The sequence below is a fragment of the Malaclemys terrapin genome, chromosome 10 (genome assembly GCF_027887155.1).
Source record: "Malaclemys terrapin pileata isolate rMalTer1 chromosome 10, rMalTer1.hap1, whole genome shotgun sequence".
Taxonomy (NCBI): Eukaryota; Metazoa; Chordata; order Testudines; family Emydidae; genus Malaclemys; species Malaclemys terrapin.
The window spans coordinates 53,147,211-53,173,611 of NC_071514.1; the positions used below are offsets into that span (position 1 = coordinate 53,147,211).

The 26,401-nt window shown below is 57.3% G+C and overlaps 1 protein-coding gene across 1 annotated transcript in view; it reads left to right on the forward strand.

Annotated features, from left to right (window-relative positions):
• Positions 1–26,401, forward strand: part of CORO7 (coronin 7) — a 165,271-nt gene that overhangs the window by 44,116 nt on the left and 94,754 nt on the right. The window contains exons 8-9 of the mRNA XM_054041318.1: positions 18,804–18,890; positions 20,768–20,850. Of these exons, the coding sequence (XP_053897293.1) occupies positions 18,804–18,890; positions 20,768–20,850 (170 nt within the window). The remainder of the gene's footprint in view (positions 1–18,803; positions 18,891–20,767; positions 20,851–26,401) is intronic.

Here is a 26,401-nt window from a genome sequence, read left to right on the forward strand (position 1 = left end):
CTGGACTATGCAGCATTGACTGGGGTACTGAGCGCCAGGTCCTGTGCTGGCTGCCTTGCTCTGATGGCTGGGGGGTGGGCCGGGGCGGGGTCTCTCTCTCTCTCTCCAGGGCCTGGAGGAGCTGGGTCTTTGTACGTGTGACTGTCACGGTTAGGCCGTACACAGCTGTGATCCTTCTGCTTGCAGATCGATCGGAAGGGAGACCAGAATCGGGTGGTTTCTCTGAAATGGATACCAGCTGAGCCGCAGTATGAGGGGGGTGGGTGGAACCCCATTCCTGATGGGCCAATCTGTCGGGGGCAGGGATAGCTCCCCCAAGGGCAGTGGGAGAAGCTCCAGTACACCAGAGAATGCCGTGAGGAGATCCAGCACTGCTCCCTGGGGCACGGGCTTGAACGGTTCACAACGGGGGTGGGAGATCTCCCAGAGAGAGCCTGGGAAATGCCGCTGGTGAGCCAGTAGGTGGTGCCCTTCCCCCAGGTGGGTACTGAACCGTCCGCCAGCGTGCTGCAGGAGGTGCCCTCTTCCCCGTGAATGCCAACATGAGGTTCTGCCCGCAGATGAGCATTGCAGAGAAGCTAGCACCCTGACTTGTGCCTAGCAAACTTCACAGGAGAAAATTACCCTCTGCCCACTTAAATTGCCTCTCCATTTCCGAGTGGGTAACCGTATTCTTCTCTTCCTGTGTTCGGCAGCAGCCGCGTTCCGCCCCAGATGCAGCCGCGTTTCACCGGTGGGTGACGAAGTTCCTGAATAGTGCACAAAATGCTTTGGGATGTTGTGAGAGGGAAGGCGTTGGAGAAATGTCTTATTGCTGCAGTCAGGGTTGCTTCCGATTTGGGTTACGGTGTGAGATGATGCTCTTTGCTAACCAGGTTGGAAACAACCCAGGAGTCCTGGCTGCCGACAAGGTGCACCCCTAACTGGCGTCATTCGTTCCTTGTGAGGCTTCTTTTCCCCGGTCTGTGCTCTCAAACATCCCGTTTTTGACATCTGATTTGGGCTTTGCTCCTCTTCTGCAGCATCAAATGGATGCTGCAGCCGCTCCTTTGCTCATGCTGCTAAGCGGCAGACCACTGCAAATGCCTGTCGTGGAGCGGTGAGCCAAGTCTGCCGTGGCCCATCAGCGTGGCCGCTGCCCCCACAACCCATGTGGTGAAACAACTTGAGAGCCAAAGAAATAACACCTCGGATCGTGGGAATTCATCCCTCTGCTTAGGAGATCCTTCCACGACCCTCTGAATCCGCCCAGGAATCCCCACTGCACGAGAGCCCATCCGGCTCTGCAACGTCTTCTGTCACGTCTGATCTCGGGGAGTGTCCTGTGCTTGTCGTGATGTCAGATCTCAGCTGGCTGGGGATTGCTTCGGGAAGGGGGGCTGGTGAGAAAAGACTCGGCAGCGCACAGAGGTTTAATTTTCTCTCCTCCCACCTCCCAGCCGACGTAATATCCCATGTGGAGGTCACCCAGGGGGTACCTGACTCCCACCCTCAGTAGCCAAACTTCCTTCATGCTCGGAGAGTAGTCCCCTGTATCCCACATTCCCAAGGAGGCCGTGGGAAGCTCTGAAAAAGTTGGCTAGCTATGGACTGTCTATTTATAGTAACACATACTACAGGCTCTCAAGCTTCTGTTCCCCAGTGTAACTGTACAAGACTGTTTATATTTCCTCTGCTCTTCTCCCCCTTGTCCGTCCTTCACAAGAATGCTGCTTGGTATTGCAAAGATGTGAAAGCGGAGGAGGAGCCAAGAGGACACAGTGCTGTTTGGTTTGGGTACCGTATGGCGGGAGCCGTCCGCCACTGGAACCAGGCAGGGCCCTTCTGCTTTTTCCTCTGAATGGAGTGCTGGCTTGGAGAGCAGCAGCTTCCCCCATGTGCCAGCCTGTCCCACCCTCGACAGGGACATGAGCCACTTCTGGTTTGTAAGCAGGGGTCACCAGGGGAGATCTGGGATGGTGGAGAAGGCAAGAGTCTTTCTGAGCAAGCACCAGCCAGCAGAGTCATGGCAGGATGTGCTCTCCACTTCTTGCTCTGTTGGAATCTGTCCCAGTGGAGCTGGGGGACTGCAACCCCCTGAGTGCTGAAACGTCCCGGGATGCCGTCTGATGCTGGCCAAAGGCCAGACCTGTGACCATCTGGGGTGAGGCGGCTCTGGGGCTGGTGTCTATGGCAAATCCACTTCTGGGGTTGTCAGGGATCATTGTCCCCACTCAGAGCTAGAATGGGGGCAGCGCTTTGCCAGGTTGCACCCAGATTGCTCTGCTCTTGTGTCGAGATAACTATGGCTGTCCCAAGGGGCCTGCTCATGGGGATGTGCAACCTTCTGCCTCCACGCCGCAGCTTGGAACCCCTGCCAGTGCACCTGTTGACATGAGACCATGGGAGATGAGTCCCCGGCCTCGGGGCGAAGCTCTCACCAGCTGGCAGTCTCAGGAGAAGCCAAGGGCTGCCAGGGTGGTCCAGGCTGCCCTCCCTGCTGGAGGCGGTCCCTCTGGGGCAGGCAGGGCCCCATTCATGAGCAATGGGCAGGCATGAGGGCAGAAGAGGAGGGATTGCAGCATGTAGCTTGCTGTGCTGCCCATGCTGTGCAGCGTTCATGTAGAGGGCTTTGTTGTCCACATTTGGCAGTCCTGACCCTCGTCTGCCCATGTGCCCAGTGGGCTTCTGTGTTGTCTGTGCCCTCCCCTGCCCCAGGGACTCGGGGATGGGAGTAAGCATCCCATTTGTGGAGACGCCTTGCACAGGTTCCTTGCAGTGCATGCGCACCATCCATTGGGAGCCCTGAGGGAAGCTGGAGGAGTGAGAAGGGAGGCCGGCTGCCTGGTAGGGAGGGCAATGAGCAAACATCCCAGCAGGGCAGCAGCATGCCAGCCTTCTGCTCCAGAGAGACCTGGCAGCTCCCTCCCTCTTCTGGGCCTGCTGCATGCTGAGGCAGGGTCTGGAAAAAAGCTCAGGCTGGAACTGAGGGTTGAGCACTGGGTCAGACTCCAGCTGTGCCCTGGCTGGGCGGGTGCAGTGGGAATGGCTCATGCTGTGCTGCTCTCTCCATCTCTCTCATAAGTATTCCTAGCATGGCTGGCCCCTTATGATCTCTGGCCCAGTGTCTGCTCTGGCTCTGTCCCCTGTTGGACTGGCCCCGACTAGTGTTAAATCCATGCCCTCGTTTTCTTTAGATGGTAGCTGGGCTTTCCCTAGGCTGGGCAGAGGGTCTTTGGAGATCAGGATCCCCCCCACCCCGCTCTTCACCTCCCTGCAGGCCCATGCAGGAGTTCTTGGTTGAAGTTTTCCTTCCTTCGACCCTGGCCGGCTTGTCCTGCCTTCACAGCCTTGCTCCAGGGCAAATGGGGGTGGTGAGGCCTGCTCACACCAGATTCCCGGCTTATCGAACGGGGAAGTTTGTACCATGCTTCCCACCAGGGCTGAGGCCTGACCACCTAAAGCAGCATCTCCCCAAGTCTGAACAGCAGCGTTTCCTTCAGCTCAGTCACGCCCTGCTGCAGCGGTCTGGCCTACCCAAAAGGAGCACTGGCAGAAGGCTATGTAGCTCTTCACAGTGTATTTCCTCTCCTTCCTTACATGCTCTAAACAGTGAAATAGTCTGTGTCAACACTGCTGTCACCATTGGCATCCTGTTGAAACCAATGGGATGGCTCATGCCTCAGAGCTATTGTTTCAGGCTCTCTGCAAACTTGGGCACATTGAGTCACATTCAGTTTACACTTTGAGAAATTTTCTTTGCAGCCTGTGACGAAATGGGATTGTTCTTAATATTTCCTCTGAATACTGTGTGGGTGCCTCAGTTTCCCCTATGCATTTCTTAAGTCTCCAGTGTGCATAAATGGCCGACACTTTATATCCTGGCAACAAATGGCTGGGGTCCTTCCCCCTGCAAGGGAATAGCTAAAGGTGAACAAAGAGATCAAGTGACCTCCTGGCCCGGGAAAGAGACAAAGGCCAAAGAGGAGCGGGTTTCAGCTGGGAGCTGGCTGGGGACGGGGAGTGAGTGCAGACGGGGTTGTCTGGCTCGCTGGGCCCCAGAATGGACCCGGCTGAGGGAGCGTGTTCTCTGTACCTACAAGCTCTGTTTTAGCCCGTGTTCCTGTCATCTAATAAACCTCTGTTTTACTGGCTGGCTAAGAGTCATGTCTGACTGTGAAGTGGGGGTGTGTGCAGGACCCTCTGGCTTCCCCAGGACCCCGCCTGGGCAGACTCGCTGTGGGAAGCGCACGGAGGGGCATATGCTGAATGCTCCAAGGTCAGACCCAGGAAGGTGAAGCCAGGTGAGCTTCTTGCCCTGAAGACTGTCTGCTCCAAGGGAGAGGAGGCTCCCCAAAGTCCTGACTGGCTTTGTGGGGAGCAGTTCCAAAGCATCGCCCGGGAACTCCATGACACAGTTGTAACAGCTAGAGATGGATGGAGATGGAGACTCTGAAGAACAATTGAGGCCTGTCTGGCCCGTGCAGCCCTGCACAGAGAAGCTAGCAATCTCTTCCCACGACAGCCACCCACGTGCCTTTATCTAAGGCTGGTCTAGGCTGAATAGCCGTTTAAGTCTCCAGGGTGCAAGGGCTGCTGGCCATTTGCTGGCAGGAAGCAGCGGGGACAGGTCTGTGAAGTAAGAAGATATTGTGCAGCAGAATACTGTGTTCCATCGGGCTCCATTCGTCTTACGGGAAGCTGGGGGACATGAAACTAATATTCAACCATGTGCATCGTCACTGGGACCATTCGACCCATGCCAGCAGCGTGGCTCCCGTGCTAAGTAGCATGGCTCCTCCATATGGCCAGCATAAGGATGCTGCAGCTGGAATGGCTGAGAAGGACCAACCCGAGCCTACCACAGTATGCAGGCCTCTTCAACCACCCAAGAGCATGCTTCTCAGTGAGGCGCCTGGTGTGGGCCAACTCGCCCTGCCCAGATTTCTCTGTGACGTTGACGTGGTGTGAAGAATGGTCTGCAGCTGGCGTCGAGAGATGGTTTCTGACTATGCTTGTGGCTGGTTTTGCTTTGCCACGCTACTCCTGAATGGGCCAGCGTCCGTGTGCGGCCAGCCTTCACCCCTGTGGGAAAAGACAGATGCTGTCTCCCCTCTGCTCTCTGCCCAGATCTGATGCTCGTCAGAGGGCTCTGCCAAGGTGGCATGGCTAGCACTACACCTGCTAAGCAGAAGAAATAAGAAGGTGCCATTTTTACAGTGGCTTGTCCAACCAGAGCTGCCCAGGCAGAATGTACGTGCAGGATCCTGTGCCTACCTGTGCTAATAACGCGTTAGTTACACAGGTGGAGACGGGTAACCCAGCCACCGATTGTAGGGACTGAGAGCACAGCAGTGTCTGCGTAGGCAGCTCATTGCCTTTGGGCAAGCCATCATTGGTGGTCACTCTTTGGAGCCAGGAGGTGGGACTTGCTGGGCTACAGATCTGGGCCATTTGTAATTCCTCAAACTCCAGCCCTACTCAGTCCCTCTTTGCAGCCCAGCCTGGCTGACCCCAGTGTCCAGCCCTGCTGGGCACACCTCCTGCTCTTCCTGCTGATCTGCCGCAGCTAGGGGTGCCCTGGCATTGGCTCCTTTTCTTCCTCCTGACCTGTAGCGACAGAGAGAAGGGGCCGAACTCTAGTGTTTCAGGCCAGAAGGGGCCATTAGATCATGTAGCTGGACCTTGTGCACAGCACAGGCCGGAGAGTTTCACCCAGCCGCCCCGGACTGAGCCCCATCGCTTGTCTGTCACAGCTGGCGAGGGGTGGGGGGTACAGCCCGCATGCTGTATTGTCTGCCTTGTTGTGCTCAGCGTTGTATGGGGCACGGTTCCTAAGGGAGTCTCGGTACGTTTCCTCCTGCCTCGTTATTCTGACCTTGGGCCTGGCAGGTTTCTCTCTAGCTTGGTGGATTCTGGACAAAGCAATCTTTTATCCACCACCACCCTCCCCGCCTTGGGGTGTGTATGCACGCTTTCTGCACTGCCAGCTACACACGTGCATGTGCAAAGCTGCAAGGGCCTAGAGAGAGCTTGTGCTCAGCTCATTCTACTCCCGATGCCCAGCGCAGGTTTGGCTCACCAGCGTGTTCAGCTGCAGCTAGTGGGTTCAGGTGATTGCTGTAGCTGTAAAAACAACAAGGAGACTGGTGGCACCTTAAAGACTAACAGATTTATTTGGGTATAAGCTTTCGTGAGTAAAAACCTCACTTCTTCAGATGCATAGAGTGAAAGTTACAGATGCAGGCATTATATACTGACACATGGCGAGCAGGGAGTTACTTCGCAAGTGGAGAAGCAGTGTTGGCAAGGCCAATTCAATCAGGGTGGATGTAGTCCACTCCCAATAATAGATGAGGAGGTGTCAATTCCAGGAGAGGAAAAGCTGCTTCTGTAATGAGCCAGCCACTCCCAGTCCCTATTCAAGCCCAGATTAATGGTGTTAAATTTGCAACACTCTTTGCTGCTGCCTGCTGTAGCTGTAGCAGCCATTCCATGGAAGAGGGAAAACCTGATGCCCAGAGGGGTCAAGGGCATGGCCGACTCTTGCAGTGAGTTGGGTCCATGGGCTTCACTCACAGCTCCATGCTGCACTCACTGGAGCAGGCTGCATGCTCCTCCCTCAGCCCTGGCAGAGCAGGAGCAGGCACGGGAAATGAGTGAGGGGGAGGGATTTTTGGCATGACTGTGCTGATCTCCCCGCTTTGAAGTTTCCCTGTGACCCGCAGAGAAAGCAGCTCCAATGGGGCGGGGGCGGGGAGCCAGCTGATGGGATAGGAAGTTGGCGAGGACGTGTGGGATTCTTCTCTTTTTTGTAAACTTCGGCGCTGATTTGACGTTTGCCTCTTTCCCAGTGAGCCGGCTGCCGCCCTCGGCTCCCAGGGCGGGTAAATAGAACCCGCAGCAGCCCAGGCCCGGGAGGCGAGAGCCGTGTAGCTTTCAGGCTGCATCCTAGCTACGGCTGCCTGGCCTCTAACTCTCCTGCTGGCAAGGGCCGGGGCCCACTCCCAACAACCTCTGTGCTGCTGAGCAGTTCCAGCCATCCTCCCTTGGCTGTTGTCAGGTGGAAAGTCAATATTCTCCCCGCCAACTATTGCTTTGACCATGGGAGCGGAGGCTGCGTTGGGGGCGCTGGTGACTTTCCTTTGTTCCCTGCGCTCCTAGGCAGCAGCAGTCGCTGTCTCGCTTCCGCCAGCTGTTACCAGTTTGCTGACCCATCACCCATTCAGCAGCCAACAGCTGCAACTGACATGTAGCATCTACACCCCATTCACAGGACCATCTCTTCCTGCCCCTCCCCAGGGCCTCCACGTCTCTTTAGCCTGCTGCAGCCCAGCACCCTGGAGCAGCATGGCTGGGGGCTGGAGGCCTGTGTTAGCCAAGGCTGTCTCCACTCAGCAGGCTCTCTGTGTGCCAGACATGGTTTGCGTTGGGCTGGAGCATCTCCGGGCTCCCCCTGTGTATTACGGGGCCCTGGAGTGCGGCTCTGGATAGCTTGGGGGGGCACAGCTGGCTCCAGGTGCATGGAGGCTGTCAGCACCAGCGAGGGCTGGTTCAGGGAGTAGTGGGTTGAGATTAACAGAAGGAAAACTCCAGCAAAACTTCCTGCCAGGGAAGAGCCCTCCAGGCTGTGGGTCAGTCTGCCAAAAGGGGCAGAAACTCCACCTCTGGGGCTGCTCCAAATTAGCCAGCCCAGGCACTAGAGAAGAAGGGGACAAGCGTGCCAGGGCTCCTGGCTGGGGTGACACTGGGGGGGGGTCCAAGATTCTCCCCCCTGGATTTCTGGGCCTTTATTAGTATGTACAAGAACCTGCCCACCCTGAGCTGGGAGCATCCTGGGTGCTCAGGGCCGCACGCGCACATAGAACGGAGCCCACCACCTCCTCTTCAGCTACTGGCCCCCTGACTATCAGGCACAGCAGCCACCATCTGCATTTGCTCCTTCCAGGGCCTGGGGAGCTCTTGTCCTGCCCCTGGGGGCGCGAGGGCCTGGGGAACCTGGAGGGGATAGATGCTACTGGGGAACCTACTCGATAATTGCCTTGTCTTGCCTTGGGTGCTCATACCAGTGGCTGGGATGCCGAGAGGTTTGCCATGCAGTCTCCTGCCCACCAGGACCTGGCTGTAGAGAATCCAGCAGGAGCCCACCACATGGGGGTGCTATGGCACACTCCAGTCACACGCCAGCACACTCCAGTTACACACACTCCTGCACACTCGCCTCTCGCTTGTGACATCTATACTGCCTGGTGTCTCGGCCACCCCAGCAGCAGTCGCCCTTCCTTGCCAGGCCCAGGAGAGCTGGTTTGTCTGCTCCACCACGTACTCTTTGCCATTGTGGGAGCGGGACAGCAGCCCCTTGTTTCTGCCCGGTGCCAGGGGACCTCCGTAAATCCCTCCCATGGGAGCCTGGTATGTCTGCTCTGGGCACGTCTCGGTGGGGTCCGCAGGGCCAGGAGGTGACACAGTCCATCCCTGTAGTCAGGAGGTGCCCACCTCTGGCCCCCCAAACTCCTGGGGAGGGGTTCTCTGTGTGCAGGGGATAGTGGGGTGCAGGAGGATGTACCATCGGGACAGGAAGAAGTTGAGTGTTAATCTCAGCAGTAAATTCAGTTGGCCGTTTCTGGGGGGTGAGTTGGGGGAGAGGACAGATCCCCAGCTGGGGGGGTGTAGATTGATGTGGCCAGTTCAGGGAGGGGGATGAGGTCCTTTGAGCTGCTGGCACTGAGCTGCATGCTCCCAGCAGCGTGGCTCGGTGGAGACAGGGCCCCTGCAATCTAGAGCATTTCATTAGACAGCTGGGGCTCCCAGGAGCAGCTCCCTCTCCCCTACCAGGCATGGAGGCAGGGCACAGTTCCTGCCAGCCCTCCTCTAGAGCAGAGGCAGCATCTCGCCTACTCCTGTGCCCCAGCCAGGAGCTGCTTGAGATGGATGCCGAGGAGATGGCGCTGGGGAATGATCCAGCACAGCCGGCAGCCCCAGGCGGGATGGGACTGGGGCTGGCTCCGCCTGGCTTTTGGCAGCTGACTACCTCTCCCCTGGCTAAGGTGGGAGCAGATGGACGTGTCCTCTACCCAGCTCATTGCAATGCCTCAGTAAAGGCCAGCCTGCTGTGGTCTTAAATGGTGGCCAGCCTGCATGTGAAGGACTGTGTCCATGGGATAATCCTGCTTCCCCAAGGCTGGCGGGCGCTTCTTCTCCCCCAGCCCTGGATCTCTGACCCCACTCTCGCAAAGGCAGTTTGCTCTTTAGTAAGAGTGGTGCTCATGGTGGGAGAGATTGGCTGACCCCATCCCTTTCCCCTCCCTCTTCCTTCCTGACCTGCTCCCATTGCAGTGCTCATGGGATCCTCGCTGAGCCAGGGGCTGGCCCTCCTATGCTCCTGGAGGGGTGGGTGTATCACCACATGCTCAAGCTGGATCAAAGCCCCTTATTCTCTTGCTTCCCCTCTTGCCGGGGTGCTGAGCAAGTGGCAGGACAGTCAAGAGCTGCTGGCTGAGCTGTCCCTCCATCTCTGCTCCAGCGCCAGCCCTGTGAAGCAATTCTCGGCTTCAGAAGAGCCGTTTCCTTGAAATCACTTTTCCAGCCGTTCCGCATGCTCCACACACCTGTTCTTTATGGAGTCCGATGCGGCAGGGTGTTAATGGCCTTCCCTCTGGGTCCATGCAGAGGTGCTAACCCTGCTCTCCTCTCCACGCGCCTGAGGCTCCAGTCGCAGCAGAGCAGGGTGTGTGTGGGGGGGCATTAGACTGTTCTGGCCTGAACCAAGGAGTGAGTCTCGAATGTGGGGAGCATTGAGGCCGGATTAAAGAGACTCCACTGCTAAAATGAGACCCTGTGTCTGAAGTGCAGTAGAGTTGACATGGCAGTGAAGGGTCCCTTTGACCAGGCCTGTGCTGAAAGGGTGGACTGGCTTGGCCTGGGCAGGGTCACTGCAGTGGGAACGGGCCGGCCTGGGCAGTTCTGCTGTGCAATCCAGCTCGCACGCCCTGAGCCATACTGGCCCCTTATTGGGATCAGACAAGGACGTCTGTCCCTGGAGAGCTGCCGGCTGCTAGGCCTAGCTGGAGACTTTCTGTCTTGACTGGGTTTTGAATAAAACGTTTTTGTGAAAAGTGTCTGCGGAAAGTGTACCTTTGTTCAGGGACAAATTGACCACTCTGAAATGGAGAGCTTTGAATTCTGAAATGCTATCACAGTGCCTCCTGCTTCCCTTCTTTGAGCCGAGGGCCGCAGCCAGCCACGTGATGCGCCTCGCCTGTGCAACTGCCGTGGCCTGCAGCAAGGGTGACCTTGGGGCATCCTCGCAGATGTAGGCTGACCAGGGAGCCTGGCCCAGAGCGCAGGTGGGAACATGAGGCCCTAGAATCATAGAATATCAGGGTTGGATGGGATCTCAGAAGGTCATCTAGTCCAACCCCCTGCTCAAAGCAGGACCAACACCAACTAAATCATCCTAGTCAGGGCTTTGTCAAGCCTGATCTTAAAAACCTCTAAGGAAGGAGATTCCACCACTTCTCTAGGTAACCCATTCCAGTGCTTCACTGCCCTCCTAGTGAAAAAGTTTTTCCTAATATCCAACCTAAACCTCCCCCACTGCAACTTGAGACCTTGTTCTGTCATCTGGTACCACTGAGAACAGTCTAGATCCATCCTCTTTGGAATCCCCGTTCAGGTAGTTGAAAGCAGCTATCAAATCCCCCCCTCATTCTTCTCTTCTGTAGACTAAATAATCCCAGTTCCCTCAGCCTCTCCTCATAAGTCATGTGCTCCAGCCCCCTAATTATTTTTGTTGCCCTCTGCTGGACTCTTTCCAATTTTTTCACATTCTTCTTTTAGTGTGGGGCCCAAAACTGGGCCCAGTACTCCAGCTGAGGCCTCACCAATGCCGAATAGAGGGAAATGATCATGACCCTTGATCTGCTGGCAATGCACCTACTTATACAGCCCAAAATGCTGTTAGCCTTCTTGGCAACAAGGGCAAACTGTTGACTCATATCCAGCTTCTCATCCACTGTAACCCCTAGGTCCTTTTCTGCAGAACTACTGCGTAGCCACTCGGTCCCTAGTCTGTAGGAGTGCATGGGATTCTTCTGTCCTAAGTGCAGAACTCTGCACTTGTCCTTGTTGAACCTCATCAGATTTCTTTTGGCCCAATCCTCTAATTGGTCTAGGTCCCTCGGGATGCTATCCCTATCCTCCAGCATATCTACCACTCCTCCCAGTTTAGTGTCATCTGCAAACTTGCTAAGAGTGCAATCCACGCCCTCCTCCAGATCATTAATGAAGATATTGAACAAAACCGGCCCCAGGACCGACCCTTGAGGCACTCCGCTTGATACCGGCTGCCAACTAGACATGGAGCCATTGATCACTACCTGTTGAGCCCGAGATGATCTAGCCAGTTTTCTGTTCACCTTATAGTCCATTCATTCAGCCCATACTTCTTTAACTTGCTGGCAAGAATACTGTGGGAGACCGTATCAAAAGCTAAAGTCAAGGAATAGCATGTCCACTGCTTTCTGTTCATCCACAGAGCCAGTTAACTCATCATAGAAGGCAGTTAGGTTAGTCAGGCATGACTTCCCCTTCGTGAATCCATGCTGACTGTTCCTGATCACTTTCCTCTCCTTTAAATGCTTCAAAATTGATTCCTTGAGGACCTGCTCCATGATTTTTCCAGGGTCTGTGCCAGCATTTCCCAACTGATGTAAGTTGGGGGGGGTTGATTGCCCCCCCCCGTCCCTCCCCGTCCCCCATGTGAAATGCTCACTGGGGAAAATCTGGATGGAAACAAATCTCCTTTCACTTTCCTTCCATTTCCCCAGGGCATCTTCTCCGTGCAGTACGCAGGTCCCACCTCTGAGACCTTGAGCGTGCGTTAGAGACCTTTGGTGTAGAGAAGGGGCACTGCTAGGAAGCCGACCGTCTCCTTTGCCTCTCCTTTGCCTCTGCGCTGGTCACTGCAGTGCCTTGGCCAGAATGGTCCGAGTCCCTGCCCATTCACAGCCAGTGTATTGTTCTGATCCCTGGGCGCTGGGTCCAGGCAGCTTTTCCCCCAGGAATTGATGGGAGAAGGGGTGTTTGAATTTGCAGGGGGGTGCAAGCTGGGGGGTGGGGGACATGAGACCAGGAGGGCAAAGGTAGGGGTGGGCTGTATGACACCAAAGTAATAACGTGAAAAACACATGACAGTTTTCGATTTCCAAAACAAAAGATGTTTAAAAAGTATTTAATTTAAATTGACCTGTGAAAAATGAATTATAGTATAATAAAAATGTTTAGGACAGAAACTCCCTGAGCTAACAACCTCTCGAGATAGCACTGAGGTGAGATAACGACCATGGCAAATAATGCATTTTACAAACCTTGGCCTCCTAGGAAACATATATTGATATAAGTTTCCCAGTCACAAATCTAGCATTCCGGAGCCAAGTCCCTAAAACATACTAAGCTAGTTGTCCCAAGAACAAGAAATTATGTTAATTCCTTCTATATGTGCATAAACTGTCATGGAATTTCACTAACAAAAGAGGAGCTAAGCTCACTCTCTGGCCAGCTTCGTACGGTTTCGTTGGCAAGGTGATTCAGCGCTACCTCTCGGCCCCACATTTTAAACATCATAAAACACCAATAAACACCAGCATTTGAATTTCTGATGATTTATTGTTGTTTATAAATCATCATTTGAAACGATTAGGTCGGCCAGCATCGCCGAAACGAACGCGCCGATACTGTCAGAACAAACACAGCTGTGTGAGGAAGCTTGTCTTCGTTCAGACTTTTCAAACCTATTATGCTTTTTCAGGTACAAGTATTTGATCATATATCTGCTTTTAAAGTGTGTAGTAATGTTTCCATTTCAGTTCAGATTTCCAACCACCAACTAAATGGAATTGTTTTCCAACTAGAAAATTAAAACCGCTCGATCTAGTTGGAAAATGACTAAATTGGCAACACTGTGAGTAAGTAGATAGTAACTAGTTAACCACTGGGAGTTCGGGGGGAGTTCAGGTGTAGGCAGGGCTGCCGCCAGAGGGTTCGGGCCCCCCAGCAAGGGCGGACCGGCTAAACAGGGCCAACGACGGGGGAAGCCAGGCCCCAGTAATTTGTACCGGCTTCCCCCCGCTCTCGTTGGCCCTGGGTGTAGGGAAATCCCTGGTTCAAGGTTTCCTCCCCGAGGGAAAAGAGCCCCAAACCATCATTGCTGCTGTTGAGCAGAATCCCCCTTCCCTTCAGATTAGTCTGGAGCTGTTATTCTTTTCTAATGAAACAAAGTCACCATTGGGCCTAACTGATCTGCCCGTGTGCCCCCACCTGGAGGGTCTGTGTCTAATGGGGTGGGAGGGGGCCTCCCAAGGGGCCAGCCCTGCCCCTTTAATCACTCTCTTACTACTTAAGCCATGGCCATGGAAGTTCCTGCTTGTCTGTTTCCCCTTGTAGGCCCCCTCCTGGTTTAATAACACAAGGGGCCGCTTGCCGCCTCTCTCCTTCCAAAAATCTCTCTCTGCTGGAGTGAACAGCTCCCTCCCTAGCTTGCCCCTTTCCCATCTGCTAGCCTGCCAGTGCCAGTGGGTTCATCCCTTCGCGTTGCACGCAGCCTACAACAGACCTGTCCTCTAGGAATTCCTGCCCGGTCCCAGGACTCGCAAGCCCTTCACCCAGCCCCACAGCCCTGCTGGAGGTTGGGCTTTGGAGCCCCTCACTAGCCATATGACTACTGTCCGTGCTACCAGCTGTGCAGTGTAGCCTGCTCGTCGCCTCTGAAGGGCCCCTTTTGTCCCCAGAAACACTCCTCCCCCCAGCTCCGTGTGCACCGGGATCCAGACCTGAGCATCCACCTGGGACCAGTTCCACGTGGCTTCTACTGGACTGGCCCCTTTGGGTCACATGAGAGAGCCATAAGGGCACTGGCAGGGTCCCAACCCTCTGTCCAGCTGAACATCTGCCATGTATCACACACCCCCATCCAACAGGGCAGCAGTGCCAGAGCCTCCCATTGGCTGCCGCATCCACCTTGAGGCTCTCGAGGTGCTGGAACTGGCAGTGCTGAGCGTGCAGGCGAGTGCAGCCCGGGGGAGCTCCGGAACGGCCTTTGTTTCAGTGTAGCACCCTGTCACAGGCACTCTGGGTCTGGCGACATTAGAGTGGTTGTTAACCATGAACCCTCCTTGGCCAGCCCGTGCAGGGAGCCGCAGTGCCTGGGATTCCCAGAAGGGGATCTCGCTGTCAATGAATTTGCCGAGTGGTTTGAGTGGCTCTGAGGTCGGTTGTGCCCAGCGCTACGGATCCTACGGAGAACACTGAGCCCACGTGCTGTGAAACATCACCGCTGGGACGGGGACCTGGGGAGGAGGCACAGCTCCGAACTCAGCACCTAGGTTCTTCAAAGCCCAAACCTGCTGTCCCCGCAGCTGGGCTCTCGCAGGGGCGCTGCTCCCTACAGCCTCTGGCTTTGACGTTATAACTTGGTGGGTGAAGAGTGGCTGGCAGCCAGCCCCCCTCTGCACTGGTGGTGTGATCGGCTGTCGGTGTGGTTCCCCCTCGTCTCTGGAAGGAGAGGTGTGTCACACTGTGGTATGATGGCTGGGCATTTGTATCTAGTGCCCTCCCTCCCCCTCGGGCTGCCTGCTGTCCCAGGCTCTGCTGCTACCATTGTGTGACCTTGGCAGGGTGCACCCAGCCCATGCCTCAGTGTTCCCAAGTATGAAAACTGGGGTCAAACCCCCTTTGCAGAGCGCTTGAGGGAAGGTGCTCGGGGGGCAAAGCATTTCTGCATTACCAGGGCTGGAAGTGTGTCTGTTGGGTCTGTGGAGATCCCATATGGGGTGGACAGGGGAGCGGGCTCTGGAGGGGTGTGGTGGGGCTGCCCAGGTTCTCTGCGCTGGGTTCTGCAGGAGCCCTCGGGCTCTCCGGCTTCGGTCCTGTTCTGCTGCTTGTTCATTGATTCTAAGGGGACCAGCGCCGTCACTGGGCCTGGCCTCCTTGCTGAATGGGCGCACGCCATCGGCTGGGGAGTGAGGGCTGAGCGTTCCAGGCAGCAGTGAGCTGCATGCATTGGGGTCACCACAGCAGAGCGTGGGTGCTCCCCGGGCACTATGGCCCATGCTCCGGAGAGAACATAAGGCCTTCGTTGAGTACGCAGCAGGTTACCCTGTCCCCTTCCCCCTCCTGCCCTCAATCCTCCTCCTTCCCGCTTCCTGAGGCCCCAGCGTGCTATGCGGGAGGCAAGCTGGGTGGAGGTGGCTGGGCAGTGTGGAAGGGCCCACAGTCCTGTGCTGTCTGCAGACCTGGCCTGCTCCCATCTCTGCCATTCTGGGCCAGCAGGAGAGAGGAGGAAGCCGTGGGGGCAGCTGCAGAACAAAGGGTGCACCCAGCCCATTAAAATCGGCTGCATGTCAGCTGCCCGAGAAGGTTACGCTCAGAGCTGGGTAGTGCCCGTGGGCGAGGAGCTGCAGGGCCATACAGAGCATCCACTGGAGCAAACCCAGCAGGATGAGCTGTGCTCTCCCTTGGCGTGGGGGCTGGGTGCCATTGCCATGGAGCAAACGAGCACATGTGTGGTCTGCTTCCACTGCACCCCGGCACATTGCAGGGCTGCGTGTGGGACCCAAGGAAGACCCGGACACAGCCACGCTCACTGGGGCAGCTCGCTGTGTCCAGCGGGGGCAGCGCAGGGGTGGGCAGCATGAGCTTACCAGTGCTCGTGGCTCCTTGGGGTGATGGATGCCTGTGGCTCCCCGAGACACTGGGGCAGTGGCTAAGCTGGGAACACCTTTGCAGGCAGAAGCTGTTCTCTTGGGAAATGAAATCTCTGCCGTGTGTTAGCCTGTAAGTCTGTAGGACGCCCCAACCCCCAGGAGGCCCATGGTCCCTGCACCTGCTGGCTGGCTGTGCTGCCCCATGGTGCATGCCAGGCCTGGGCACTCCAACCTTGTACAGCCATGCAGGGTGGAGTGGCTCCCTGGCTTTGCATACAGTCTCTGCAGGGGGGAGGTGGGATCTCTGTTCTGTTTGTGCCAGTGGATCTAAGGATCTGTGTGGGCTCCCCTCTCGGAGCAGCGCCACTAGCCCGCTTCCTTCCTGTGCAATGCCATAGCACTGGCACGTGGTGCCATGAAGGATGCTGCTGTGCCCTGGCCCAATCCATGGGCTGCTGTAGGTGACTGGGGCAGTGGCAGGGGGAAGCCGTGGAGGTGTCTAGTTCTGCGCATCACTGAAGGTGCGATCAGTCCCCCTCCACTGCAAACAGAACAAGCCGAGAGCAGCTCCTTCCCCCAGAGCCCAGCCACTCCCTGGCTTCCTGCCAGTGGGGCCAGTAGCAGCCACTTGTGGGGCTTGGGTTCCAGGGCACAGCTCTCCTGCTGCCAGCTCTGTGCTCGACCCAGGAGCTGACTCACCGTCCTGCAGTGTCTAGGCAGAGGGTGCATGTGCATTTGCCAACGCTGGTGCTAGCAGCATCGGGAGCCCCAGCATAGGGTACTGCTGGCGCCACTTTGGTTTCTAACACCACGTCTATCAGGCCTGCGCGGGGCAGAGATAGACGATCGTGCTAGATTTCCAGCTCTGTGTTGGTGCCCCTAGCATTGCAAATCCTGCCACAGCTGGCATTAGCCGCGCTGAAAGGGCAGGTCCGTTTCTCAGCAGAGCTAACACCAAGGCAGCTCTGTGTCCAGCTGAAAGTGCAGGGAGGCCAAATGGATTCCTTGAGCCGGGATTCCTTCGGGCTGTGAGCCCTAGCGCTGGGCGGCTTGCAGATGGAGTCAGCCCTGAGATCTCCTCTGAGCACCGGCACTTGCAACCTCTACCTTGCGTCTGAGTGATCCGTGGCCCACCGCAGCACAACCCTGGGACGCTGTATCTGGGAGCTGGTTTGGGTGGAAGAGCGCCAACCCCACTTCCTGCCACACTGTCATTTCCACACAGCCGTAGACCACGCCCAGCCCAGGGGAGCTTGGGAGAGATGACGGCCTTAGCCTGAGCGGGGCTGGTGGATTTGAACGGCGCCTGCTCGCTGCCCACTTGGTGTAATGACATGGAGCTGTTCTGGCCTCTTAGTTAATTGCTAGTTCAGGCCTGGGAGCTCTTGGGGAGAGAATGAGTTCTTCTGATGTCTGGAGCTTCCTGAAGTTGCATTCCCAGCTTAGCCCTGGCAGGGGCCTTTGTTTTCCCTGACGCTCTTAAAACATTAGTGGTTTGGGGTTTTTTTACAACTAGAACTTTCTCAATAAGCGTCTAGGAAACCAGCGTCTGGTGCGTAATGGGGGTGGGCACCAGCTGATCCACCCCGCTGGAACGCCGCTAACCGCAGGGCCCAGCTGGGGGCCGTCTGCTGAGTGGCAGCCAGCCAGAGCTGGTTAACAAGAGGTAATCCTCTGCCCTTCCTCTGGAAAGAGACTTTTTGGAAATGGCGGCGGGGGGAGGGTGTCTGCATCTCACTGCCTCTGGATCGAGTGAGCTCAGCTGGCAATAAGCAGAAGCGGTCTCTGCCAGAGTGTGGAGGGGCCCTCCTCGTGGCCTGGGATCCCCAGGGAGCCTGCCCTGATACCTGTGAGCCCAGGCCATGCCCCCGGTTTGCACAGGTGCCGCTGGCTGGAAGGCAGGAGAGAGCTCTGGAGTGCTCTAGCTGCCCTTCCCCATGCGCCAGCTGAGCTCTGCCAGCCCTATAGACTCCAGCCCACCCCCAGAGCTGGGCTGGCCCTGCAGAGCCAACAGGGGGACAAAGCAGACAGCTGTTTTCAGTTGTGTTGGTGGGCAGGGGAGCTGGTGCGTGCACAAGCGAGCAGGAAGGGGCCATTTCACATAGTCACTTTTCAGAGCAGAATAGGCTTTTTAACTTGGGCTTTTCATCTTGAAAGCACTATGCAAACATTAGCCCTCGTCGGTCCTGCGAGCTAGGCCAATGGTATTTGACTGGGGAAGCTGAGGCATGGAGGTTGTGCTTTACTCAAAGCCACAGCAAGTCAGGACTGGGACACAGGCTCTCTGGCCTTTGCTCAGATTCCCACCACCACCACCACCTCTGTGGCTGTAGGGGGGTAAACAGGGTTTTGGAAGCTTCTGGCCATGCCTGGGGCCCAGAGTGTGTTGGGGCTGGCTGAGTAGACAAGGCCTTTGCTTTGGGCTTGGGCTAAGAGACCATCTGCAAAGTCCTAGGATGAAACAAGCTCCTCTCTTCCCTACCTCGCTGCGCTGCCATTGCTCTGGGCAGGGGCTGCACAGCTGTGTGACTACACTGCCAGAGTGGCATAGCCTCCTGCCAGTGCTCCCCTCCCCTCGCCCCATCTCCTGCACCACAACCAGAGATGACAGGGTGCAGAGTGGGGGCTGTAGCGCTTCCCAGCCCCGCTGCACCCAGCTGCGTTCCTGTCACTGGGAATAGTGCATCCTCCCGAGTTCGACTGGCCAGCAACTTTCTGCTCGGAAAAGTGACTGTGTGAAACCAGCCCCTTCCTGTGGCACAAACTGGCCCAGAGCTGTGCCGTTAGTGCTCCCGTGGGCCTGCACGGCCAGCCCGGCTCGGGGGAAGGAGCTGAAGCCTGGTCCGCTTCATGCAACAGCAGCGGCATTGCTTGCTGAGCTCAGTGACACGTGTGCAAACCCAGTGAAGGTCACGGGAGAGACTTCATTACTGGGGCTCAGCGAGACGTGAGGAACCCAGCCTGGCTGTTGGTTCCCAGCCGGATTATGCAGGGCTGGCAGATCAAACTCGTGTGTAAACTGAGTCCCGGAACGACCCAGGGGTGCCCTTTACAGTCACTGCACAGAGCGGCTCTGCAGTGCTGTGCAAATAGTGATCATTGGGTCTCCTTTGTGTTTTTCAGAGCATCCAGGGTCACGAAAACAACAAGGATTCCAGGCTGCTCTGGATGAATGCCAGCGATTACGTCCTCTCCGTAGGATTCAGCCAGGTATGGCCCTCTGCTCACCCCAGTGCCCTTAGCTAGGATTGTTCCTTCACTGGGGCTTTCCATCACCTCGCTCCTGCAGAGCTTGTGCAGATGGTGCTGTGGGTCCTGCTGGTCACTCTGTACGTCCCTCCCCACTGAGGGGCAGCTGGTTCTGTAGGGGAGGCCAGCTCGCCTGAGAGCGAGAGCAAGTGGTATTGGCAGAGCGCTGCGCCCACTTCTTGGGCTTTCCAAGTTCCCTGGCAGCGGTAGCAGCCAAGTAGAACAGCCAAGCCGACACTTCGTCATTTCCCTTCCGAGGGGCTGCCTGGAGCTCTCACCACCTGGGGAGAATGAGGAGACGAGGTGGCCCTGCCAGGATTTGAACCTGCAGATCTGAGGGGGCTAGGGCTCTGAGCAGGGCTAGACAACACCGAGCCCAGCTCCCCTGCGCTGCCTGCTTCTGCCATATGCTGCAGTGCCGAGCTGCGCTGCTTGGAGCACACCAGGAGGAGACTTGCGGGAAGGGCTAGCGTGGCCGAGCCCACGCTGCGTTGGAGCAGGGCGCACTGAGCGGGGAGCTAGTACTGAGCTCCGTCCCCAGTGGCCGTGTGCAAGCGAAAGCCCCTGAGCTCAGTGAGTGCTGCCGTTTGCTTGCAGGGCCATGTGCCAGGCGGTTACTCTGGACGCAGCCTGCGTGCCGGGATCTGAGTGCTCCCGCTGGCCTGTGCACAGAGCGACAGCTGCTGACCCATCACCGTGCCCATATTTTCGCCCTCCTGGCCAGCAGGATGGAGTAGGGAAAACGACAAAGTCCATTGGGAGTAGTTAATCCCGACCTGTGGCAAGCAAGTGAGCAGCGAGCCCAGAGGAGCAGGCTCACCACTGCCCACTGAAGCAGCAGCCGGGGCAGGCTTGAGAGAAACAGCTTGGAATCGGCCTCCATCACCTCTCGGCTCTCCTGGCCCCTCTGACCCCACTGCCCATCCTTGGCACCACTGAGTGCTGCACTGAAGATGGCCAGGAGCTGCAGGGCTTCACCCCTTGGTATCTGCCTCTCTGCCAGTGCACTCCACGGGGATGGATTCCCCTTGGAACAGTGCCTGATGGGCGGCCGAGCCTGCCATGTGCCGTGGAAGACGGTGAAGGCCGATCAGATGCAGGGAGAGGGCTCCAGGCAAAGCCCTCGCTGTCTAGGGAGCTCGTTCCCCTGAATGCAGTACATATGCAATGCACCTTATCAGGGTCCCCTCTCCTCGGGGGACGTGTTCATGACTACCTGCCCAGGCTGCCTGTCCCTTTCAGAAAGGGAAAGAGGATTGCATGCTTTCGCTGCCTGCTCACCCACACAGCATAGCCCAGGGCTCCCCTATGCCCGTTCCAGGATGCACTGGGGTTGCCCATGTTCACTTTTGTCCAGAACTTGCTGCTTTTGAGTCCGTGTGGAGGTGGTTCCCTGGTGTCTCGCCCTACAAAAAGGCTCCCGCTTGTGTCCCCTTGCTGGGGGTTCAGCATGAAAGCCCCTGCCCTGCCGCCCCCCGGATCTAGTCTCTGCTCCTAAAAGCCAACCGCCATTCGGCCTGCAGCTTCTGTGATGGCTGCTCATTCCTGCATGTGGGCCTGGGGGAGGGAAAACCCCAAACGGCAGGGGGAGCCGCTCTGGTTTGATCTCACTGGGAGAGAGAGTGACCCCTGCTCCGTGTGTTCCACCCGGGACTGGCTATGCCTCTAGGGCCGTCTCATTGCCACCTCTGGCTGCAGCAGCTGCTGGTACTGCCCCCAAAGCACCGTGGCTTGGAGCCCAGCACCTGGCCATGTGTGTGTCTGTATGCGCACGTGTGTGTGTGTGTGTGTGTGTACATGTACACAACCAATAAGCATGTGTCTTTCTGCTCTTGCAGATGAGGGAGCGTGAGGTGAAGCTGTGGGACACACGGCGATTCAGCAGCTCGCTCGTCTCCTTCGCACTGGACACCTCCTCAGGGTAGGAGCACGACTCCTGGTCCCGGCATTGGGGGTGGGGTTGATGGGCCGTGCTGCTGACAGTTACTGGGGTGGGGGGCTCTGAGCTTGGTCTGTGCTGTGTGGGGTTGGGTTTGCATCTGGCCGAGCCAAGAGGGATGTTCCCAGTGAGACGTGCCAGGCTGCAGCTGCCCATTGTAAGAAGGCAGCCGGCCCCTTTCCGGGCCTGGGGGCAGAGCCCCTCCAAGCACGGATGGTTGGGCCTGGGCGGGGGATGATCAGCCCCAGCTGGAAAGGGGCAGGCGATTGCCTGATGGGCGCACAAAGGTTGGGGGAGTTGCAGGAAGCAGGCTGGGCCCTGTGGCAGGCCCTGCAGCTGGGTGTCCCAGGTGGGAGGTCTGGGATGAGCTGCCAGAGCAGGGAGGGGAAGGAGCTGTTGGGTTGGTGTTGAACCGTTGGGGTTGGGGGGGTGCAGAAGATGGTTGGTGCAGCCCATGAAGGGGCCTGAGCAGACTCTGGGCGTGGTGTTAGCCAGGCCAATAGCCCACCCATGTGTCCAGAGCCCCCTGCCGCGAGAGGCAGTGAAAATGCACGCGGTGGCTTGTAACTTTGGCATTGCCGGCACTGGGCATGAACAGACGCTGGCTGCCCACTGGAAATGCCCCGGTGCTCCAGATGTGCAATCGCTTTTCCTCCCCCGGCAACGCCCGGCTGTGTGGGGTGAAGAGCGGGCACTGGGGGGTGGAGTGGGGGAGATGTTGGTGCCAGGGGAGGTGTGGCAATACTGGAGAGGGGTGTGGGGGAGATGTGGGTGACAGGGGAGGTGTGGCAAAGCCAGGGGAGAGGGTGGCACTAGAGGCAGGCCTGGCAATGTCGGGGGGCGGAGTGAATAGGACACAGGTGCCAGGGGAGGATGGGCCCAGTGCAGCAGCGCCCGGTGAATGACGTCAGTCTCTGCTTGCTTCAATGTCAAGGGGACACTGACACAAGGAGGGGGGTGGTCTCCCCGGCTCCCCTGTACTTTCTGCTCGGGCAGCGCTGGATAACATCTTCTCTGCATGCTCCATGTCATGCTGCTCGCTGGGATCCGGGGGCAAACCTCCAGTACCTCCCGCTCTGGGTCCCGGGCAGGAGAGGGCTGGGGAGGCCGGATGCCAGGGGGAAAGTGCGGCACGTGGCAGGTTTCCTCAAATCTCCTTGGCTGGGGAAACTCCTCGGGGGCAGATCTCTCTCCTCCGGCCTGTGCAGCCAATTCATGGCGCTCTGGCTGTTCAGAGACGCCCCCGACCGTGCACACAGCTCTGGGCCAGCATACGGCAAAATCCCCCTGTGGGGTCACCTGGCCATGGCCCGGCGGGTGCCAGCAGAAATTCCGCCATGTACGGGGACATGCTCAGGGTACCCTACTGAAGCCCCGGATCAGTCTCGCAGGGGCCAGTGGCTCCAGGAGCAGGCTGCAGTAATACTGTCCTCCATTCCCTAGAGCAACTGCCTGGCTTCTCTCCCCTTCTCCCCGGGAGTGGCTTATGTAGGACCACGAAATTCAGTCCGACTGGAAGTTCTGGAGCGAGGGTGCCTTGGGAGGATGCACACCCCTTGCCCCTTCTGTTGGGAATGCTGGGCAGGGTCAAGTCACTGGTGACCCTTGCACTTTAGTGGTGCCAGTGGGGGCACTCAGCCGGGGGAAGGTGCCGGGGTCTGGGAAATGCAGGTAGTTGGATGTTTGGAGAAAAGGAGATTCCATGGGGCGAGTGACCCAAACCACCAGCTCCCTGCTCTGTTCTGTGTGTGGGACTGTGTCCGCCCGTCACCTGAAGATGCGTGCGGTGATTTGGGGTGCACATGGCGTTTGCTCACCCCCTGCTTGTGGGCTGTTTGGGAAAGGCGTGTTCGTGGCCTTGGTGGGTCAGCGCTCCCCAAAAAAGCCGTGAAGACGGCTACGCCATCAGGACTGCAGATATGACTGTGCTCCCTTCAGCCTGGCGTGACCTCTCCCACGCTGGGTTGGATTTATGGCCTTACAGAGAGCAGCAATTAGAGAAGGAAATTCATCTGCAGGGGAGAAAAACCCACCCTGAAGGGAGGGCCAGGTGGGCTGGGGGGCTCTTGCCCTGCCCCCAAAGAAGGGATTGCAGCAGGGCTGGTCGGTTTCCCTTTGCTTGTCAGTTGCACGCTTGGGCTCTCTGTGCTAATGAGAAGTTTCAATTTCTGGGTTAACACTGGTCCATTGAGCAGACCTGCCTCCCATGCCATCTCCTTGCTACCCTGCTCTCTGTCCCCCAGGCGTGCAGGGCATATGTGGGCATGGGGCTGGATCCCACGAGGTTTAGGAACATCTCCGCTTTCCTGGGTGACCATCTAGCCTTGCAAGGGCTGCTGATCTGCTCCTCTCCATTGCTCCATCACCAGCAGGCCGGGGTAATGGCTTCCTCCCTGTCCTTCTGGCTGGGCTCTCAGGTAGGCATCCTGTAGCCCCTTGCCCGGAGATCCAGGATTTGTTCACCTGTTTGAAGTTGGAGACGCAGAGTTGGGCAGGAGAGTTGGGGGTTCCTCTGGGTACACGTCTGAGTTTATTTCTCTGTTGCTCTCTCACTCCAAGCCAAGCTCCTCTACCCCAAGCTGCTGGGGAGCTGGGTCGTGGGTGCTAGGCAGGCTGAGGCATCTGGCACTATGCCTCAACAGTCTCAGCCCCTGCAGGGACCACAGTCCAAAGGTGAACAGCCCGGGTCCTACGGGAGGGCAGACTGATCCTGTCTGGCCTTGGGATCTCTGCATGGATACAGTATCTCCCCTTTCCTCCGCTCCCCATGCTTAGGATAGTGCTAGACTCTGCCCTCTTCAGTGGCTGGAGGGTGGCCAGTGTGGGGCTGTGTATGGATGCTGGTCAGTACCCGGCCCACGTCTGGGATAGCAATGGCTGGTGCCAGGCTTCAGAGTGGGGGCTGGGGCTGGCTGCAGCAGGGGGGAAAGGTAGAGTGTCCTGGGGGCAACCCCCTGCGTACATACAGCTGGTCATGGCGGGTGCTGCCTGGCATGGTGCCCATTCTAGGAGAGGTCAGATGTGCCTGTCGTGCATGCGGGGGAGCCAGGGCAGACTCAGCTCTGGTGCCAGGGAGTGGGGTGGTGAATTGGTGTCGCGAGGGTGTCCCGCCAGCACAGCACAGCACAACAGCAAGGGCTGCCGTCCGTCAGGCGGTTCCTGACATGAGCAGCATAGGATCATCCTAATTCCTCCCCTAGCAATGGTTCTCCCTACTCCCTCCCTGCGTCTCCTGGGCACAACATTGCTGCCGTGGCCGGGATGGGAGGCAGCCCCGGGAGCACAATGATTAACGGGTGCTGTCTCGAGCCTTGATTGAGGCATCTGCGGGGAGTTGTGGGGAAGGCACGGTTGGATTCCCCCTCCTGTTGACAAGCATTTTGGGTGCATCCATCAGTCGTCGCTTGGCACGGGTCGCCTCGGGAGCTGCCCCGGTCACTCTTCAGGAAGAACGGGCCCTTGGGCTGAGCTCTCCCCCACCCTGCTGCACAGGAGGGAAAGGGGGGGTGCAGGGCAGTAGGACTCGGGCTGTTTGCTGTGTCAGCACAGTGACCATTCCCGGGGGCTCTGCCTTATTGCTGTCTCAGGCTGGGCGCTGGTCTCAGGTGATCTTGTTCTCTCACTCTTCCCGTCATTCTAGCTCTCCCACGCTACATCCCTAGTGTCTGTTTTAGGCAGTTCTTACTGCAGGTGCTTAAAGGGGATGATGGGAGAGACTGCACAGTAAATCATTCCTTCCCTGAATTCAGGGGTCAGAGGTATGGGGTTTGTTCTCCCAGGCTCCACCCACAAGCTAGGGCACTCGAGAACTCAAGCTGTCCCTCACAGCAGACCGAAGATGGTCTCTCCTTTCTCATGTGCTTTGATCAGCAGTGAAATAGCTGACACATAAAACGTTATCATTACACCTCAGAGTTAACACTCATCTTTAAATTAGCTGGGTGGGTCTGGTGTTGTGGGTCTCATTGGGAAGCCCAAGGCTTTGGGTTGGGGCTTCCAAAGCTGCAGGGAAGGTTAGACCCAAAACATCCACTAATGCTTGAAACAATCAGAATAGCTGTGCTGTGCTCTGTGGATCTGGCGGGCCCTCTTTCTAGACAGCCTCCCTTGGCGTGCGAGGAGCGGCGTCTGGAAGCGGAGAAGTGTTCTGTGTGACTTAGAACAGGTGGAAACGCTTGGATTTTGGCTAATTGAGTGAGGATCCTCGTCATCAGAGCCAGCTCTGCCGTTCCCTGCAGGAACACAAGGGGGCGCTGGGAGGGTGCTGACTGTAGGTGCCAGGCCTGTAGGAATGGGCACCACTCGGGCTGATCTCGCCTGCTGCTTGGAGACCTTCTCCAATGAGGCATCTCCCGCTCCTTGGGGTAGCCAGAGGAAATAGCTTGGCAAGAAAGTACAGCACTGAGGCTCCTGCTTCGAGGGGCCCCCTGGCTCCAGCAGGAGAGGGAAGGAAATGCCCTCCAAAATCACACTCAAGCCCGTAATTTGCCAGGTGTCTGCACAGCCCAGCAGGAAGCTGGGTCCCTGCGCACGGGGCCAGAAATGTCGGGAGCTGCTGGCTCGGACACCTCACAGCTCAGCCAGAGGCTGGAAGATGCTGTTAGTGAGGCCTCTCCCCAATTACCTCCTGGACAGCACCGCTCCCCTTGCAGGCTGCTCTGTGCTGCTGGGATGGCTGGAACCTCTGCTCCCCATGCCCAGCATAACTGGGCACCCTGCTATTGCTACTGTCGCTCAGATGGCTGCCTGGCATCCTCCTTGCACACCCTGGGGTGCTTTCTGCAGGCACCCAGGGGTATCACATACCCGCGTGCACAAGGGTGCTGGGCACTGCTGTCTGTTGTGTATTCTATTGCTCAGTCCTTATTCTACAACACCCCATTGAGAACTCACTTCCCAGTAAACTGTTGCTTGCTTGTGTTGACTGCAGATCTGGCTAAGGAGCTTGTCTTAGTAGAAGAAATTTGCATTAGTAAAAATCTCTGAATGTTCCTTTGGCTGCTGACCCCAGAAATCTGCCTCTGCACCTAAACCGATTCTTGTTTCAAGGCCCTTTAGAACCACTCTGGATTTATGAGCCCTAGTAATCCTCAATCCAGACCCGCTGCTGCTGCTGCGCAGAATGGATCTAATATCTGTACTTAGAATCCAGCAAGCCCAGTGCACGCTGGGCGAGGCCTCCCCCAGCCCCTGCTAGCGTGCGCACGTGGATTGCTAAGGAAGGCAGCTGAGGGGCGGGTTGGAATTCAGCTTCTAAATTAGATCCAGAAGTGCCTTCCAGCTCCGCGGCTGTGTTTTTGCAGGGTGGGATTATTTTGGCTGCTGGGCTTTATCTGCGCTGGAGGAATGTGACTGGAAGGCTGTGTGCGCGGCTCTTATCTGTGTGTCACTTCAGGGGTTCATGGGGCGCAGCAGTATCGAAATCAGAGGTGATAAAAAGAACTGGGGGGAGGGAGCAGTTGAGGGGTCAGGAGCCGAACTGATTAGAGAGGGGTGAGCCAGGGGCTCTGTCCCCCCGGGATGCACACTGCAG